The sequence below is a fragment of the Tachyglossus aculeatus genome, unplaced genomic scaffold (genome assembly GCF_015852505.1).
Source record: "Tachyglossus aculeatus isolate mTacAcu1 unplaced genomic scaffold, mTacAcu1.pri scaffold_290_arrow_ctg1, whole genome shotgun sequence".
Lineage (NCBI taxonomy): Eukaryota > Metazoa > Chordata > Mammalia > Monotremata > Tachyglossidae > Tachyglossus > Tachyglossus aculeatus.
This window is the reverse complement of record NW_024045004.1, coordinates 29,166-49,335: the sequence shown is the minus strand read 5'-3', so window position 1 is coordinate 49,335 and position 20,170 is coordinate 29,166. Positions and strand designations below refer to the sequence as shown.

The following is a 20,170-nucleotide window of genomic DNA, read 5'->3' as shown; positions in this document are numbered from 1 at the left end:
CAGCGCCAGGCAACAAGGACACTCTGGGGACGATGGAGACTAGCACACAGAGAGGGCCACCGGGGTGAGCAAGGAAAACTCGGGCTGAAACACATCGAGTGATTCCGTCCAAACACGCCCACCAGGTGCCCGGTGGGGCGGGGAAGTAAGCAGAACCAGAGGAGGACCGGACCATCACATTGAGGGAGCAGACAGGCGAGTATGGGGAGGCATGGAGGTTCGTGTTATCCGAGATTAAGCAAACCCCAGAGCCCTGGACATCCCCAAGAGTCAACCTTGGCTGGTCCCATTCACAGTTGTCAGAATCGGAGGTGGGAGACACAGAGTTATTGATAGCGACTCCAACATAGTATGGAGGCTGTGCATCCATGCATAGCCAACAGCTTAGGCCCAGGTCCGGTCGAGTGGAGTTGATCACCCCCTAAACGGCCTGTAAGAGGCCCATGACTGAAGGATGAGGGGGTTTCTGGCTGGAGGACCCCCCCTCACCTGGCTCTGGAGAGACAATTTCCCCGGCGGGTGTCTGAGGGGGTGGGACAGCGGAGGACGGGGCCCGAGGGAAGGACTGGGCAGTGGAGGACGGGGCCCGAGGTATGGACTGGACAGTGGAGGACGGGGCCCGAGGACTAGGGAGGATTTTGGGGGGCAGAGCTGATTTCCCAAGGGGGCCGATTGGCAAGTAGGACGTTACGGGGGATTGCTCAGCAATGGTAAAGATAATCCCAGGGTCCGCCCAGGCCCTATTTCTGCCATCTAATCTCATGTCCCATTCGTGGGGCGTATTCCAGAACCTACTCTCAGGGTTGCGAAGGGTGAGAAACAAGGTTGTGGATCCAGGGGTTGGGTCCTTTTGGATAGTCAGGTGCGGATCCGTCCCCACGCGGCCCTCTTTGGCCCCGCAAGCCGCCCCGCGGAATGAGGATACTACAATGGCGGTCACACAGGCGCATTTCGGGCAGAAATGGGATGACCTATCCAGGCACCTGGCATCCCAGCCATCTGTAAGGAACCCCGGGCACATTCTTACTTCAGAAAACGGATTACTACAAGGGGAAGCGCCTCCGATCGAGGTAGGGAAGAGGGAGCATAAATCCAACTGGAAATACCGGCCATCATTCAAACCTTGGTTATGGGTCCATGTACCTTCTTCTGCATAGAATGTCCAGAGTACCTGATCCCCCTTCTTCATCGTCCAGGTGTTTTGGGGGTTTTGGGGCATGAGGGTTGAATGACATAGAGGGAGAAGGGGTCATTAGGGAGGCGAGGAGGAGGAAATGCGGGAGAGTCTTAGCTTTAGGGGGTCGGCCTGTGCTTCCGCCTTCCATGTCGGGGCCGCAGCAGGTTTCACTCGACTGTGATGGAGCCAGACAGGAACGGAGTCAACCTTGACTGCTGTTGGCGTGGTCAGGATGACGGTGTAAGGGCCCTTCCACTTAGGCTCCAAGCCAGAGGCGGTGAATTTCTTGACCAGGACCGAGTCCCCGGGTTGGAAGGCGTGTGCGGGTGCAGAGGTGGGAACTGGCAGGGCGTTTCGGACAGATTTCAGGAGTGTTCCCTGTGTTTTCTGGAGACCCTGCCGGAACTTAATCAAGGAAGAATTAGTAGCGTCCGCCCTGAGTTCCTCCCTGATTAGAGGGAGGATTGGCGGGGATCTACCAAACAGAATCTCAAAAGGTGCGAGACCCGACTTATTGGGGGTACATCGGCTTCGGAGTAGGGCCAGTGGGAGGAGCATTACCCAATTTTCTTGAGTTTCAAGGACCATTTTGGTGAGGAATTCCTTAAGAGTTCAGTTGGTCCTTTCTACCTGACCTGAACTCTGTGGTTGATAGGCACAGTGTAATTTCCATTCTATTCCTAAAGCTTTGGCTATGCCTTGGGACACTTTGGCTATGAATGCTGGACCATTTTCAGACCCGAGTCCCAGTGGGAGACCAAATCGCGGGAGAAGTTCATTTAGAATCTTTTTCACCACTACCATGGCTGTTTCGTGTTTAACTGGGAAAGCTTCTATCCACCCTGAAAAAGTGTCAACAAATACCAGGAGGTATCGATAGCCTGCCGCGGGGGGTTTCACCTCTGTAAAGTCTACCTCCCAGTTTTCTCCTGACTGCAATCCCGGCAATCTGACTCCTGAGGGAGCAGCCTTCCCCTGCTTCGCATTTACCTGTGCACATGTTCCACACTGGGTGGTTATGCTCGCTAAGGGGCTGTCCAAGTGTGGGATAAAGTACCTATCTCTCAACAACAAGCCCATCTTTCGTGCCCCCAGATGGGTGATCTGGTGTAGCCACGTGATCCATTCTCTCCCTACTGCCTCAGGGACAAAAATTCTTCCCTCTGGAAGGACCCACCATCCTGACCCGTCTCTAGTCCCCCCTTTTTGTTTTGCGAAGGAATCATCCGAGGGGGAGTAGTGAGGGGCCGGTGTATCATTAGGGTCAAAAACAGGGCATAAGGGGGCAACGCTGGGAGGGGACTTTGCCTCCTCTCGGGCAGCCTCATCCGCTGCCTGATTGCCAATGGCCTCGGGTGAGTCCCCGTGCTGGTGCCCGGGGCGATGGATGCTGGCCACCCGGGCCGGCATCCAGACCGCATCTAGTAAAGACAAAATCTCCTTATTTTTAATGGTTTTTCCCGCCGAGGTTAAGAGCCCTCCCAACAAGTTTACCCCGGCTTCGGGTATGATCAGGAATTTTCCTGAGAAGTTTGACCCTAGGTATTCTAGTTCTAAGGTCTCTGTAACAGGGACCGGGAAGTTCTCCCCCTGCACCCCCGAGATCCTAATGATTTCCCTCTCGATTCTGGCCCTGATCGGCTGTCTGGTTAGAGACGATCGGGTAGCGCCCGTGCCTATCAAAAGGATGTAATACTGTTAATCTTGTTTTTCTCTGCCCACCCTCAAATTTGTCAAGGGCTCAGGGTGGGCTTGTTCTATGGGCTCCTGATCCCCCTAGTCTTCCCCCTCCACGAAGGAATTACTAAAATTATCTCCTATCCCTTCTCTTTCTTCTTCACACACACTTACTCCAACCTTCATACACATACAATTTCCTTCAGAGGCAATCTCTCCACCCCTCATTCCCCCCTTATGGGACACCAGCTTTGCAGGGTGTAGATGCCTGAGCAATTTCCTTCAACTGCTATTGCTTCACCTTCCCTTTTCTTTCTTCCCTTTTCCTTCATGTACCTAGAACTCTTTTCTTTTTCCCGCTGAGGACACCCTCTTTTCTTATGCCCCTGCCGCCCGCAGGCGTAATAAATCATGATCGACTTTGCGGCCGCCTGCACGATTTATATCATAATCTTTCTTTGCTTTTCCTGTTGTTTTGGAGTCTGCAACATCACTTTGGTGTGCCGGTTTTTCTCTTTCTTCCCCCTCTTTCTTCTCATCTATTTCCTTCAGCACAAATTTACCCACCGACAGCCGCCAGACTGCGGCATACACAAATTCCCCATCATTCCGGGGTTCCCTCATAATTACATAGATGTTCAATTCTTGGCAAACCCAGTCCTCGGAGGATCCGTACTTTGGCCAGAAGACGTTCCGTCCGAGGTGGGCGCCAGCCCAAGTTAGGCAGTAGTATGTAATTATTTAATAATAATTTTTATAATTAATTTCTTCTCTTTTCTCTTATACTTTGAAAGTTCATCAGACTGCCTTCCGGAATTTCCGGGAGGGACTTCCCACCACTCGGTTTTGACTGAGATTTTTCCTTTTCCCACCTTCGTTTCCTCAAGTCAAACAGACACTCCCGTCACTTTCTAGTATCTAGAGAACTTTAACCGTGCACTGACCACGCTACTAAGCGCTTATGGAAACACGTACAACGATAAGTAACCTCCCCCGTCCATATTTTGGAGGTCCATCCCAATATTCGAATCTGGGTACCTTTAATGGGGCCTATGCCACTCGACTCTCTCTGAGAGTCCAGGGCGGGCTCTCAAACTGCGGGACGTCCCGAAGGGCGCCCGGGTTACAAGGAGGGGGAAGATCATCCTCCTAGGACTCCTGGAGGACTTTTTTTGGGAGGGTGTCCCTGGAAGGGGGCCCTTTTTTAGGTTGGGCAAAAAGAACTCAGATGCCCCTTTCCAGGGAGCAGTTTTTCAACCAGGAAGGGGGGTGGGTAATGAGGTCCAGCCAAACGTCAATATAGGGGAACTGATCGGGGTGGCCAGAGGTCCCAGTCACAATTCTCCAAACCTTGTTTACAATTTGCTTATCAAAACTACCCTGATGGGGCCACCCCACCCCGAAGGTGGGCCACTCATTCATGCAAAATAGAATGAGCTTCTGTTTCTTTAGGGTAATCCCATAATCATACCCATCCCGGTATCCTTTTTTAAAGTGACTGAGCATACAGTTCAAAGGCGTTTCTGCTGGCTGAACCTCCCATTCATACAACACAGAGACACAAACAAACAACAACCTGGAGGCGAACACATCCTTCCAGTAGACATTGGAGAAGTTGCCCTGAAGATATTCGTCCCCGATCCAGGTGGAAACCTGCCTGGCAGTCTGTGAGCGAGGAGGTTTCAGACAGAGGATCGTAAAACAGAATTTCCTAAAGGCAACGCTTCCACATATAGAACAGATTCACAGACAGCCGCGGAACCAGAACCAGAACCAGAATCGGGCAGAGACCCAACGTCTTGGGGTGCCCGGGGAATCGAGGCGCAAAGCGCTAACTGCCGCGTCCGGCACTCGTTCCCTCCAGAAAACAGAAACCAGGTTACCTCCGGAAGTAGTTGATCGTTGCCGATCCCAGGATCCACCAGGCCGAAATGAGGATCAGTCGGCGTCAGGGGACAGTTTAGACCTCTCAGCCTTGAGTTCCGGGGCCCTGGAACGTCTCAGGGGCCGGCCCCCCTAGAAGTCAGAGCAGAATGGTCTCCTTCCCCCGAGGCCGAGGTCCTCCCAGGTTGGGTCTCCACGGTGACACGGGACACCGTGCATCTCACTGGGGCCTCCAAATGTTGTGCCGAGAATCAGCGAGTGAGACCCAAGTAGAAATTTAGAAGTGGATTTTATTAGCGCGCGGCTGCAAGGGGCCAGGGACCCAGATCAAGCAGCCCCGATCCCATTCTCACTGTGTCTTTTATTCAGTTCCAGCAACATGGGAGGGAGCATTTAGGAATTTCAGGAATCCAATTAGAACCAACAGGATGCTGTAAATTCTGTTTTTACTGCCTTGTAAAGGTTGTTGTTATCTGCCATATGGCCTTGTATAAATAGGTGTGTAAATTCTGTTATCTTCTGTTGTCACTGTCTTGTCAGGATGTCATCTGACCTACGACCTTACATAGATAAGTGTTACTTGTTCAATGGCCTTGAAGGCATCTGTTGCAGACAATACAAAAAGGAGTTGTTCTCTCAGCCTGCACAAAATGGAGTCAGTCATGTCAAGTCCACTAGTGGACAACAGGGATGGCTTTTGTCAGGCAGGTCAGGGTTGGGGAGGCCTTTGTTAGGCAGGTTTTTGTGGCGGGAAGTTTTGGCAGGCATTCTTCTTCCATGAAGAAGGGTGTACAAAGGGATGGGAGGAAGTGATGGGAAAACAAAATGGATATCAGACAAACCCGATCACAACAGCATTTATTAAGCGCTTACTCTGTGCAAAGCGCTGTTCTAAGCACTGGGGATGTTCCCAGGTCATCAGGTCGTCCCACGAGGGGCTCACAGTCTTAATCCCCTTTTTCCAAATGAGGTCACTGAGGCCCAGAGAAGTGACTTCTGATAACAATAATTATAATAATGATGGCCTTTAGTAAGCACTTACTATGTGCAAAGCACTGTCCTAAGCACTGGGGAGGTTCCCAGGTCATCAGGTCGTCCCACGGGGGGCTCACAGTCCTAATCCCCTTTTTCCAAATGAGGTCACTGAGGCCCAGAGAAGTGAAGTGACTTACCCAAGGTCACCCAGCTGGCAATTGGCGGAGCTGGGATTTGAACCCATGACCTCTGACTCCAAAGCCCGAGCTCTTTCCACTGCACCACACTGCTTCTCTGATACCAGATAGATACCAGGTCATCAGGTTGTCCCACGTGGAGCTCACAGTCTTCATCCCCATTTTCAGATGAGGAAACTGAGGCACAGTGAAGTGACTGGCCCGAGGTCACCCAGCTGACAATTGGTGGAGTCGGGATTTGAACCCATGACCTCTGACTCCAAAGCCCGAGCTCTTTCTACTGCGCCACGCTGCTTCTCTGATACCAGGTAGATACAGGTCATCAGGTTGTCCCACGTGGGGCTCACAGTCTTCATCCCCATTTTCAGATGAGGAAACTGAGGCACAGTGAAGTGACTGGCCCAAGGTCACGCAGCTGACAAGCGGCGGAGGCAGGATTAGAACCCACGACCTATGACTCCCAAGCCCGGGCTCTCGCCACTAAACCACACTGCTTCTGTATAATCAGAGCAACCGAGTCCGGCTCGCTCCTCGCTCCAGGCGGAATGTGATATTGGCCAGTGGTGTTCCCCCATTCCTGGTTTTCTCTTGCCCCCCTTCTTTTTCCCCCTTTTTACAGCCCGGCTTCGCCCTCCCATCCCCTTCCGGGCGTCCTGAAAGTTATTTCTCACTCATAGGCCTAGTCGGTTACAGCTTGGGCCTGGGAGCCAAGAGGTCATAGGTTCTAATAATAATTTTGATATTTGTTAAGCGCTTACTATGTGCAAAGCACTGTTCTAAGCGCTGGGGAGGATACAAGGTGATCCGGTTGTCCCCCGTGGGGCTCACAGTCTTAATCCCCATTTTCCAGATGAGGGAACCGAGGCCCAGAGAAGTGAAGTGACTTGCTGACAAGCGGCGGAAACGGGATTTGAACCCACGACTTCGGACTCCCAAGCCCGGGCTCTTTCCACTGAGCCACGCTGCTTCTCTAATCCCATTTCTGCCACTTGCCTGCTGTGCGACCTCGGACAAGGCACTTGACTTCTCTGGGCCTCAGTTACCTCATCTGGAAAATGGGGCTTAAGTGTATGAGCCCCTCGTGGGACAACCTGATCACCTTGTGTCTGACCCAGCACTTAGAACAGTGCTCAGCACATAGTAAGCGCTTAACGGAAGCAGCGTGGCTCAGTGGAAAGAGCCCGGGCTTTGGAGTCAGAGGCCATGGGTTCAAATCCCGGCTCTGCCACTTGTCAGCTGTGTGACTTTGGGCAAGTCACTTCACTTCTCTGGGCCTCAGTTCCCTCATCTGTAAAATGGGGATGAAGACTGTGAGCACCTAGTGGGACAACCTGATTACCTTGTATCTACCCCAGCGCTTAGAACAGTGCTTTGCACATAGTAAGCGCTTAACAAATACCAACATCATTATTATTATTATTATTATTAACAAATACCAACATTATTAACAGCGTGACTCAGTGGAAAGAGCCTGGGCTTTGGAGTCCGAGGTCATGGGTTCAAATGCCGCCTCTGCCACTTGTCAGCTGTGTGACTTTGGGCAAATCACTTCCCTTCTCTGGGCCTCAGTGACCTCATCTGGAAAATGGGGATTGACTGTGAGCCCCCCATGTGACAACCTGATCACCTTGTAACCACCCCAGCATTTAGAACAGTGCTTTGCACATAGTAAGCGCTTAATAAATGCCATTATTATTATTGTTATTGTCATTATTAACAGTGCTTTGCACATAGTAAGTGCTTAACAAATGCCATCATCATTATTATTATTATTACTATAATGTTAGAACAGTGCTTTGCACATAAAAAGCTCTTAATAAATGCCATTATTATTATTATTATTATTATTACTATAATAATGTTAGAACAGTGATTTGCACATAGCAAGCACTTAACAAATATCATCATTATTATTATTACTATAATAATGTTAGAACAGTGCTTTGCACATAGTGAGTGCTTAACAAATGCCATCATTATTATTATGATGATTACTATAATAATGTTAGAATAGTGCTTTGCACATAGTAAGCGCTTAACAAATGCCATTATTATTATTATTATTATGAGTATAATAATGTTAGAACCTGTGCTTTGCACATAGTAAGCGCTTAACAAATACCATCATTATTATTATTATTTTTACTATAATAATGTAAGAACAGTGCTTTGCACATAGTAAGCGCTTAACAAATGCCATCATTATTATTATTATTTTTACTCTAATAATGCTAGAACAGTGCTTTGCACATAGTAAGCACTTAAATGCCATTATTATTATTATTACTATCATAATAACTATAAACTATAATTATAAAATGGGGATTAAATACCTGCTCTCCTTCCTCCATAAACTGTGAGCCCTATTTGGGACAGGAACTGTGTCCAACCTTGTATTCATTCATTGATTCAATCGTATTTATTGAGCGCTGACTGTGTGCAGAGCACTGTACTAAGCGCTTGGGAAGTCCAAGTTGGCAACATATGCCTGATCACCTTGTAACCTCCCCAGCGCTTAGAACAGTGCTTTGCACATAGTAAGCGCTTAATAAATACCATCATTATTATTAATATTATTATTACAAGTCGGCAACATACAGAGACAGTCCCTACCCAACAGTGGGCTTGTATCTCTCCCAGCAAAGTGTTTGCTTGACATATGGTAAGTGCCTAACAAATCCATAAAAAAAAATTCAGAGTCTGGGTCTAATTCCCAAATCTGTGGCTAATTCATTCAATCGTATTTATTGAGCGCTGACTGTGTGCAGAGCACTGTACTCAGCGCTTAATTCTTACCTGTATACGCTTTCCCAGTGCTTAAAATGGTATTCTGACGAAAGTGAGCGCTTTAAATACTATTACTACTAGAACAGTTATGTGCAGCTGTACTAGAGAAGCGGGGCTTTGGAGTCAGAGGTCATGGGTTCGAATCCTGCTCCGCCACTTGTCAGCTGTGTGACTTTGGGGCCAGTTGCTTCACTTCTCTGAGCCTCAGTCACCTCATCTGGAAAATGGGGATTAAGACTGTGAGCCCCCCATGGGACAATCTGATCACCTTGTAACCTCCCCGGCGCTTAGAACGGTGCTTTGCACATAGTAGGCGCTTAATAAATGCCATCATTATTATTATTCTCTGAGCCTCAGTTATCTCATCTGTAAAATGGGGATTAAGACCGTGAGCCCCACGTGGGACAATCTGATCACCTTGTAACCTCCCCAGCGCTTAGAACGGTGCTTTGCACATAGTAAACGCTTAATAAATGCCATTAAGAAAAGCTGATTGATCCTAGATATGGGATATAGAGCCATACAGAGCACTGTACTAAGCGCTTGGGAAGTACAAATCGGCAAAATATAGAGACGGTCCCTACCCAACAACGGGCTCACAGTCTAGAAGGGGGAGACAGACAACAAAACAAAACATGGAGACAGTGTCAAAATCGTCAGAACAAATAGAATTAAAGCTATATGCACATCATTAACAAAATAAAACGAATAGGAAATATGTACTAAACGTTTTCCAATGGCTGTTGACACTGTCCAAATATTTCCTAACCTAGTGTTGTGATGACCCAGCCAAGATGAAAAAGCCTCAGTTGTATTTTCAACACAGCTTGTCTCTTAAATATCTGATGCAGAAAGAAATATTTGATACCACCAGCATCTGAATCTTCTTTGTCCCATAGCAGGGCATTGGAGAATTTCATTGTTTGGAGAAAGTCTTGTAGACAGATAACCTCTACCTAGTCAGTGAGTAACAAATATCCTATCGATCCCCGGCCCACGTCATCCCCCGGGCCTGGAATGCCCTCCCTCTGCCCATCCGCCAAGCTAGCTCTCTTCCTCCCTTCAAGGCCCTGCTGAGAGCTCACCTCTTCCAGGAGGCCTTCCCAGACTGAGCCCCTTCCTTCCTCTCCCCCTCGTCCCCCTCTCCATCCCCCCCATCTTACCTCCTTCCCTTCCCCACAGCACCTGTATATATGTATATATGTTTGTACATATTTTTTACTCTATTTATTTATTTATTTATTTTATTTGTACATATCTATTCTATTTATTTTATTTTGTTAGTATGTTTGGTTTTGTTCTCTGTCTCCCCCTTTTAGACTGTGAGCCCACTGTTGGGTAGGGACTGTCTCTATATGTTGCCAATAGATCAGACTCAAACTTCCCCATTAATCGAACTTTCCCGATTGCTGCTCCTGCATATTCCCCTCAGAGCCAGGATGCCAGCAATCCCCACTACAGTCTTCCCCACATCGCTCATTCTCGCTCGACAGCTTCGGGAGACGAAGGGTCTTTGTTAAATGCTTTAAGAAGAATGGCATTTCTTAAGCACTTGCTATGTGCAAAGCACTGTTCTAAGCGCTGGGGAGGTTACAAGGTGATCATTCCCATTTTCCAGATGAGGTCACTGAGGCCCAACTACGAAGAGCCTGGAAAAAGTCATGAAATGCACCGATGTAACATTTGCCACAGAAATACAATCTGTCAATTCCACGGTCTTTCCGGTGGCGATGTCTGGATCCGAAAGCCGGACGGTGAAAAAACAGGATAGAAATGACAACGATTCTTTTGGAATGGGGTGTTGGAGAAGGTTTCTGCAAGTACCGTGGACCGCCAGAAAAGCAAACCAGTGGATTTTGAAGCAAATGAAATCAAAGTGGTCTTCGGCAGGCCAAATGACTCGACTTAGATTAGCATATTTTGGACGCATCATAAGGAGGACTAATTCCCTTAGAAGACACTAATGCTAAGAAAAGTCCAGGGAAAACGTGGAAGAGGCAGAAGAACCGTCAGCAAGTTTAAAGATTATGGCAGAAGACGGGACGTTCTGGAGAAAATATATCCATAGAGTCGCTATGAATCAGAAACGACTCGACAGTACTTGATGATGAAAATAATAACTGAGGCCCAGTGAAGTGACCCGCCCAAGGTCACACAGCGGACAAGTTACGGAGCCGGGATTAGAACCCAGATCCTTCTCCCTCCTAGGCTTGTGGTCCATCTGCTAGGCCACGTTGCATCTCCTGAGCAGTTATGCATGCAACATTGTAAAATTCACACATTATGAAACTATTTTCCCAGGAAACATTCTTTTTTCTACCCCAAATCATCTTCCCTATGTTCTCTCTCTGATTTCCCAATACTTCCCTCTTCCCTTTCATTTCCTTCAAAGGAAAGTGGAGAATAGTTATACCTGGTGAATGAAAAAAAAGCCAACAGCCCTAATTCATTTGTTCATTCAATCGTATTTATTGAGCGCTTACTGTGGTGCAGAGCACTGTACTAAGCGCTTAATTCACCCCCGAAAATGACTTTATCAGAGAGCAGGCAGTTTCTGCTGCCCTGTCTGTAGGTCCCCAGCACAGAGAAACGTTCAAAATACAAAATCAAAGTCTCTAAAAGAGATAGATTATAGTTTCGTCCTGCAGAATGTTTCATAAACTGGCAACTATTGATACTGATGGTAACGTGAGAGAATATACTCATTGCAGCTTTTAATATATGTGTTTCTATGAGCCTCTATTCCGCATTCTTTGTATTTTAATAAAAAATATGCGCCCTAGGGAAGGATAGCGTATCCGATTTGTAGTTTATTTTAGCATCTGTATCCCTCAGTAGATTATAAACTCTTTGACGGCATGATCAAGAATTCAGTCTGCTCCCAAGTGCTTAGTACAGTTCTCTGCACGGAGTAACAATAATAATAATGGCATTTATTAAGCACTTACTATGTGCTAAGCACTGTTCTAAGCGCAGAGTAGGTGCTCAATAAATGTTATCGATTGATTGACCGGTTGAATGGGCCCTCAGGATGGAGTAGAGGAAAGGCGGGACTCTCCTTCACGGATTCTGGGCCTCCGATGATTGCCCATGATTCGCTGCATCAAACAGAAACTCATTCAGCCAGTCGTATTTATTGAGCGCTTACTGAATGCAGAGCACTGTACTAAGCACTTTAAAATCACACCTCCTCCAAAAGACCTTCCCTGACAAAGCCCCACTTTCCTGTCTGAGACCTGCCTTTGGTGTCCTCTAGGCACTTGGGTATGTTCCTCTTAAGCACTGTGATAGCCACCCCTTCCAGCCCCACGGCGCTTATGTATAGACCTGTATCTATGTATATATGTTTGTACGTATTTATTACTCTATTTATTTATTTTATTTGTACGTATTTATTCTATTTATTTTATTTTGTTAATATGTTCTGTTTTGTTCTCTGTCTCCCCCTTCTTGTCTGGGAGCCCAGTGTTGGGTAGGGACCGTCTCTAGATGTTGCCAAGTTGGACTTCCCAAGCGCTTAGTACAGTGCTCTGCACACAGTAAGCGCTCAATAAATACGATTGAATGAATGAATGAATGTAATTTACGTTAATGTCTGTCTCCCTCTCTAATCCTGTAAATTCACTGTGGCCAGGGCTATCTGGACCTACCCTTCTGCATTGTACTCTCCCGAGCGATTAGTACAGTTCTCTGCACACGGTAAGGTGCTCAATAAGCGCTTAGTACAGTGCTCTGCACACAGTTAGCGCTCAATAAGCGCTTAGTACAGTGCTTTGCCCGCAGGTAGCATTCAATAAATACAACTGAATGAATCGTATTTATTGAGTGCTTTCGGTGTCCAGAGCACTGAATTCATTCATTCAATCGTATTTATTAAGCGCTTGCTGTGTGCAGAGCACTGTACTAAGCGCTTGGGAAGTACAAGTTGGCAACATATGTATTCATCCGTGGTTTTGTGTCGGTTATTTTGTCTCTGTTCACACATTTGACTATGATTCATTTGTCAATTTGTGTCTCCTGTCTTCCTGATTTGGTTGAAGGTTCTTCAAGGACTGGGTTGTTGAATTTTGCTTCAGTATGTCTTTCAAGTGTGCACTTTAGTGCTCTGTATCCAGTAGGGACTAAATGAGTGCTGTCAACTTTGAAAATATAGGACGGTTAATAAATGAACCACCTACCCAGAGTCTTAACCTTGCTAACACTGGGGAAAAGTAGAAAAGTAATTAGATTTCTAGAGGTCAGCAATTCATATATTATTGACTACTCTTTGGATAAATTGTTGGAAAGTTTATGTTCTTTAAGCAATTCGAAATTTAACCATATTGAATGAAATACCATTGGTCGAATGTGTAACTGGGGCTTCATGGCGGCTGTGAATCCAATAGCTTAATCTATCATTCTGGGAGAGTTTTAATCACTCATATTTATTAAGCGCCTACTATGTGCAGATAATAATAATAATGATGGCATTTATTAAGCAACTTACTATGTGCAAAGCACTGTTCTAAGCGCTGGGGAGGTTACAAGGCGATCAGGTTGTCCCACGGGGGGCTCACAGTCTTCATCCCCATTTGACAGATGAGGTAACAGTAATAATAGTAATAATGATGGCATTTGATAAGTGCTTACTACGTGCAAAGCACTGTTCTAAGCGCTGGGGGGGTTATGAGGTGACCAGGTTGTCCCACGGGGGGCTCACAGTCTTCATCCCCATTTTACAGAGGAGGGAACTGAGGCACAGGGAAGTAAAGTGACTTACCCAAAGTCACCCAGCTGGCAATTGGCGGAGCTGGGATTTGAACCCATGACCTCTGACTCCAAAGCCCGGGCTCTTTCCACTGAGCCATGCTGCTTCTCTTCTGCGTCTACCTTATGCCCAACTTAATCAATCAGTGAGTTTTATTGGGCACTTACTGTGTACAAACCACTGTACTAAGTGCTTGTGAAAGTACAACAGAGCGGGTGAAAGTGATCCCTGCCCACAAAAAGCTTACAGTCTACAGGGGGAGATGGACATTAAAATAAAGTACAGATAGGAGTAGTAGAATAATTATAATAACAATAATAATAATAACGGCATTTATTAAGTGCTTACTATGTGCAAAGCACTGTTCTAAGCGCTGAAGGCTTTGGAGTCAGAGATCATGGGTTCAAACCCCAGCTCCGCCAATTGTCAGCTGTGTGACTTCAGGCAAGTCACTTTACTTCCCTGTGCCTCAGTTCCCTCCTCTGTAAAATGGGGATGAAGACTGTGAGCCCACCGTGGGACAACCTGGTCACCTCGTAACCCCCCCAGCGCTTAGAACAGTGACTTTGGGCAAGTCACTTCACTTCCCTGGGCCTCAGTTCCCTCATCTGTAAATGGGGATGAAGACTGGGAGCCCCCCGTGGGACAATTTGATCACCTTGTAACCTCCCCAGCGTTTAGAACAGTGCTTTGCACATAGTAAGCGCTTAATAAGTGCCATTATTATTATTATTATTATATAGAGAAGCAGCGTGGCTCAGTGGAAAGAGCACGGGCTTTGGAGTCAGAGGTCGTGGGTTCAAGTCCCAGCTCCGCCAATTGTCAGCTGAGTGACTTTGGGCAAGTCACTTCACTTCTCTGGGCCTCAGTGACCTCATCTGGAAAATGGGGACGAAGACTGTGAGCCCCCCGAGGGACAACTTGATTACCTTGTAACCTCCCCAGCGTTTAGAACAGTGCTTTGCACGTAGTAAGCGCTTAGTAAGTGCCATCGTTATCATGATTATTATATGTACATATGTTATGCGGGACTAGTATGAGTATCAAACTGCTTATGGGGGAGATGGCCATTAAAATAAAGTACAAATGGGAGTAGTAGAAAAAGAATATGAACATAAGTCACGTGGTGCTGGCATGCGTGGCAAAGTGCGTCAATAAATACGATTGAATGAATGAATGAATGAATGAATGAGGAGGGCTGACACTGATCAAGGCGGCTCCGCCCTGTCTGAAAAGACCCAATTCTGTGTGGGCGAGGTCTCCTGCTAACATCTCCTGCTAACAGAGTGCTAACTTTTCGCAAGCGGGGGAATGCTTTGTGGAGCTCGTTTAGGGAACCAAAAAAACTGGGAAAAAGCTGCTGGAATAGGGGCTGTTCATTCCTGGTACCTCTCAGGAGGTGAACGGGCGAGCAGTCGGCCTTCCGGCCTCTACCAATCCATCTGAACTCGGAGTTCAGGCCTCTGAACTCAGGTCTCCTTGGGTTCTCGAACCCTTCAGCCGATTTTCCCCGGTTGACTTAGTTTCCCCCCTCCTTGGCGATAACAGTGGCTAATTTGAGCGACCGGAGTGCCGTGATCTGGAGAGGAACGACCTCCGTAGGTGAGAACGGTTGACTTTCCTCGTCGACGGCCTTGTAAGTAAGGATCCGCTCTTAGGGTCCGAGTCTCCCCTTCTCTTCTGGTGGGTTGTTAATTTGGAGGGTCCGGCTGAGCGGATTTCCTTTCCCTAATTGGAGGGGAACCCCTTGCATTAAGAGGTAAGTGGGTTGTAGGCCTTGGAAGACAACTTCTGAGGGGCCAAGGAGACATCCTAGGGGTTCTTTCCCGGATAAACGGAAGGAGGGTCCTGGTTTTCAGAACCATGGGTTCGAGCCACTCTAAATCAGACTCGTGTCTGTCTAAAATTCTCCAGTCATGGGACGAGGGTCACCTGCCCATAACCAAAGGAATGTCTAAGAAACAACTTGTCGGGTGTCACAAGGTCTGGACTCAGTTCCGAGACCTGCAGGGTAATTATTTCTGGCCCGAGGGAGGATCTTTTGATCCCCAACCTCTCCGTAAACTCCGGGATATTCTATCCTGTTCCCGGTTCGACGAAATGTGCTATTGGTATTGTTGGGATAAAATGAGCGAGACCCAGTCCTCTCCGTCCGAAGTAGGAACGTCGTCGCTTGTAGGAGGAAAGGCCGTGTTGCCTTCGGTCTCGAGTCTGCAGCCCCACTCGGGGGACCTGATGGGGGCTTCAGCTCCCCCCCGACATGTTTGTCCTCTGGTGCCGCTTTTACCTCCCATAGACACAACTTGGCAGCAGTTCCCAGCTCAGGATGGGATCATTCGAATGGCCGGGGTAAAGGCTCATGTCCCTCTTGACCCCCAAACCCTTATAACCTGGCAGCAGAATACTCCGTCCTTCCAGAAAGATCCGCAGGAAGTGTATCGGAGGGTCTCGGGAATTTTCCGGACCCATCTTCCGTCGTGGGCGGATGTAGAGGAGTTGCTCGACCTCTTTTTCACTGCCGAGGAGCGCTCCCGTCTTAGGGCCCTGACTGTCAAGTTGGAAAATGACGGTCCGCCTCATGTGGCGTGGCCGACGGCCGAACCCGATCCGCACTTCGGTGCGGACGCAGATTGGACCCGCCTGGGCCAGGCGCGGCAGACCCTCTTGGCTGCCATCAAAGAACTGGGCCGTAAACCACCTGATTGGGCCTCCTTTCATGGGTTGATCCAGGAGGAAGGGGAAACTTCCGAGAAATTTTTCACTCGGCTTAGCGAGGGAGCCGAGTCGTTAGTGCAGTTAAACCTGGAGAACGAAAGAGATGCCAGGGCCCTGGCCACTGCCTTTGTGAAACAGGGAAGGTTGGCTGACTATTTTGAGAAGTATATTCCCGCATGGGCAGCAAAACCTCTGCCCGAACTGAGGGAGATCGCGCGACATGTTCAGAATATGAAGTCCGCCAAAGCTGCCGAAGTCCTGACCGTGGGCACCCCCGTACGCGCGGGATGTTGCTTTTATTGTCATCAGGAGGGTCACTTTAAGCGAGAATGTCCCCTATTGTGGCGCAACATCAAACGGGGCAGACACCCGCGGTTTCCAGTCCCGGGCCGTGTGAGCTACGGTAGACCCAATGCGGGTCCGGTCCCGTGGAATAGGCCCCATATGCCCCGGGCTCAAAATGCAGGTCCCGATATTGGCCCCACTGGGCCCAGGGGTCTGCAGGGACCCCAGTGACTGCCGTCTCCCCTGAACAGGCGATCCCCTGGATACGAGTATCTCCACGTGTGTGCCTTACTGGCAGGATACTCCCTGGGGATTGACCTCCCTCATCCAAGCCCCGTTGATGAACCACGGGTAGAGCCGTACGGTATGATTCCCATGGTGACCCGTGACCCCGAGGCGTTCTTTGAATTAACCATTAATGTAAAGTCTTGTAAGTTGTTGGTTGATACGGGTGTGACCTATAAGGCGTCCCTGTCTTTTCCCCCTGGTGCTTGAGAGAAGGATAGGGTAAGTGCAGCGGTGATAGGTGAAAAGGTTCAAACTGTTCTTAGAGCGCAGCCCCTTCAGTGCTGGCCACGGGGGGGGTTATGCCCACCACCCGTTCCTTATCGTTCCTTCCACTCCATCTCCCTTAGTGGGATGCCATCTGTTACGCCATTCGAACGTGACTTTGGTTTGTGATGATCAGGAAAGAATCGCCTTGATTCTAGGAAGCCTCCCGGGTGCGGCTGTGGTCACCCTAACTTCTGTGCTGTGGACCGGCTTCTTGTGGCACGCAGGCAGCTGGGCCTGAAGCCCTTACACGGGCAGTGTTCCTCGGTAAGGGGAGGCGTGTGACCACCTATACGGACTCCGGAGATGCCTTTGGGGTCCGTCACGCTACAGGGGCCCTGTGACAAAGTCGTGGATGCCTCACGTCACCTGGCCTTCAGGTTGCTGATGGGGAGTGTATTGGGCTCCCGGTCGAGGTGACCGTTGTGCGTGTGCGTGGCTCACACCCGAGGAAGTGATTCCCCGAGTCTGGGCGATCTCCGAGCCGACGAGGCCTCTCGTCGGGCAGCCCGACATGCCCCCGCTGCTCGGGTAGCTCCTGTTGTGGCCCCGGGCCCTACGTCTACGCCCGGCAGTCCGGTGCCCTCCCTGATTACCGATTACTGATTACCGATGAGGAAAGAGCTGAGTGGCCTCGGCGATGTGAGGCGCTGGAACGAGATGGACCCTTTTGGGTCCCCGATGGATGCCCTGTACTGCCCGTCACCGCGCTGCAACCCATTTGCCTGAGCTTTCACCAGGAGAGCCGCTTTGGGGCAGATGCCTTGGCAGCCGCAGTCCTCCGAATCAGGTTTGCTCCAGGTACGCATCCCGTTGCCAAACGTGTTACAGCCGGTTGCGCTACCCGCCACAGCTTTAATGCCCACCCTGGTCGTCGGGTTCCCTCAAGGGGACGCCCCTGGGTCTCTCCCCCCTTCGAGGGATTGCAGGTTGATTTTGTGCCACTTGCGAGGGCCGGTGGGTTTCGATATCTGCCGGTTTTTGTCGATGGCCCGACCGGGTGGATGGAGGCCCTCCCTTCCTCTCAAGCAGCTGCTCTTACGGTGGTGAAGTGCCTCTTGTTGGAAGTCGTTCCCCACTCTGGGCCACCCGCTGTTATTGATTCTGATCGGGGATCACACTTTATTGGGTCTGTTCAATCCGAAATGTATCGATCTCTTGGGATTGAATGTTCCTTCCGTGCACTGTACCATCCTCAGAGTTCAGGAAAGGTGGACCGTGCCAATTGTGAGTTTAGAACACCTCTGGGGATACGTTGTACGGAAGCTCATCTCAAATGGCCGGAGGTCCTGCCTCTCACCCTTTATCGTCTACGATGTCGCCCCCGGGCTCCTTGAAATGCATCACCTTCCGAGCGGCTGCTTGGTCATCCCCCGTTCCGGGGAAGCCTCTCGGATCCCCAACCTCCTCCAACCCTGCAAGTGCGCGATGATGCCCTGCGAGCCTATGTTTTGTCTCTCCAGGCGACTCTCATTAAGTTGCGGGCTGCCGGAGTCCTCCATCAGCACGCCCCTGTCACCGATCACCCACGTCCGTTCGTCAACGGAGATTGGGTTTGGGTTGAGCGCATGGTCGGCCACATTTCGCTTAAACCGTCCTGGGAGGGACCCTGCCGGGTTCTCTCGTCTTCCTTCTCTGCATTCGTATAGCTTTGGATCCACCCCTCCCAGATGAAGCCCACCGTCCCGGCTCCACGGCCGCGTCGAACTTCTACCGGCTGGGCCTCGGTCCTGTGAGATTTTGTCCGGTTGCTTCTTTGTGTGTGTTTCTGTGCCTCTTGTTTTTGGTGTGCTGTGTTTCCCAGCTCCCGAAGGCCCGCTTCTGATGCACTCTGTCTCCCCTGATGCTTCTGCAAACCTCCCGCCCCGATCGTACCCCTGTCCAAGGCCAAGATCATGGACGTGCAGCGCCGTCTGGAAGCCGCATTTCCCCGAAGGGGGATAGTTGTGTTGTGCCTGGATTTTTCTGATGGATTTTTCCATCTTTTCCTTTGTGCCTGGATTTTTTTTGCCTCTTCCTTGTCCTCTGCTTTAGGCGCCGACTTTGCGGAAGACCTTTGTTATCCCGAGGAGGGTCCTGTGTGATCCTCCCGGAGGCCGTGGGCCTCGGAAGGGTCAGAGGGGGGATTGTTGTCCACTGGCGGACTTGACCTGACTGACTCCGTTCTGTGCAGGCCGAGAGAACAACCCCTTTCTGTATTTTCTACGAGGCTCAACAATGGGACGTCTTCAGGCCAGTAACAAGTAACACCTGTCTGTGCGAGGTCGTAGGATAGGAAACAAGTCACTCCCATCCGTTCCAGGCCATGAGAACGGGCACTCATGAGAATTCACAACCATCCTGTCGGTCCCAGTTGGTTCCCTAAAGTTCCCATTGCTTGCTCCCGTTTTTTGCTGTGACTCAATAAAAGAAACAGTGGGAATGGGATCGGGGCTGTTGCCACTCGTACCTCTCTCGGGAGGTGAATGGGCATGTAGCCACGTTCCTTCCTTTACTGCTGTATCTGAACTCCTGTCTCCGAGTCATTTTTCCTATCTGCGTCACCGTCTTGGGTTCATTCATTCATTCAATCGTATTTATTGAGTGCCTACTGTGTGCAGAGCACTGTACTAAGCGCTTGGGAAGTCCAAGTTGGCAACATATGGAGACGGTCCCTACCCAACAGTGGGCTCACGGTCTAGAAGGGGGAAAGGGGGATGAAGACTATGAGCCCCACATGGGACAACCCGATCACCTTGTAACTTCCCCAGTGCCTAGAACAGTGCTCTGCACATAGTAAGCGCTTAACAAATGCCATTATTATTATTACTATCATTATTATTGTTATTATTGTACTATGTGCTTGGGAGAGTACAAAACAACAGAGTTGGTGGACACGTTCCCTGGCCAGAGGGTAAATTTTGGGGCAAGACAGTTATCTGAATAGACTGGGGTACAGCTGAAAAGACCAATAAATACCAGTGGTATTTAATGAGCGCTTACCATGTGCAGAGCACTGTTCTAAACGCTTGGAAGAGTACGGCAGAGTCGGGAAACATGTTTCCTGCCCACAACGAGCTTACAGTCTAGGGGTCTACAAACCCCTCTTGGGAAGCTACGTTTATAAAGGGCACTGAGTGTTCTTCAGACTCCAGAACGCCAACCCTGCGGCCGATTTACACCAGTTAATCTATT

At 49.3% G+C, this 20,170-nt stretch overlaps 1 protein-coding gene across 1 annotated transcript; it reads left to right on the top strand.

The window, feature by feature from the left end:
* Positions 1-14,788: 14,788 nt before the first annotated feature.
* LOC119923834 lies at positions 14,789-19,504 on the top strand. The gene is made up of 2 exons (XM_038743047.1): positions 14,789-17,797; positions 18,801-19,504. The coding sequence occupies exon 1, from the start codon at positions 15,308-15,310 to the stop codon at positions 16,673-16,675; it is 1,368 nt and encodes a 455-aa protein (XP_038598975.1). The 5' UTR covers positions 14,789-15,307; the 3' UTR covers positions 16,676-17,797; positions 18,801-19,504.
* The last annotated feature ends 666 nt before the right edge of the window (positions 19,505-20,170 follow it).

Excerpts from the sequence above, each read along its gene's own strand:
- LOC119923834 (XM_038743047.1), top strand. The coding sequence starts at position 15,308 with ATGGGTTCGAGCCACTCTAAATCAGACTCGTGTCTGTCTAAAATTCTC.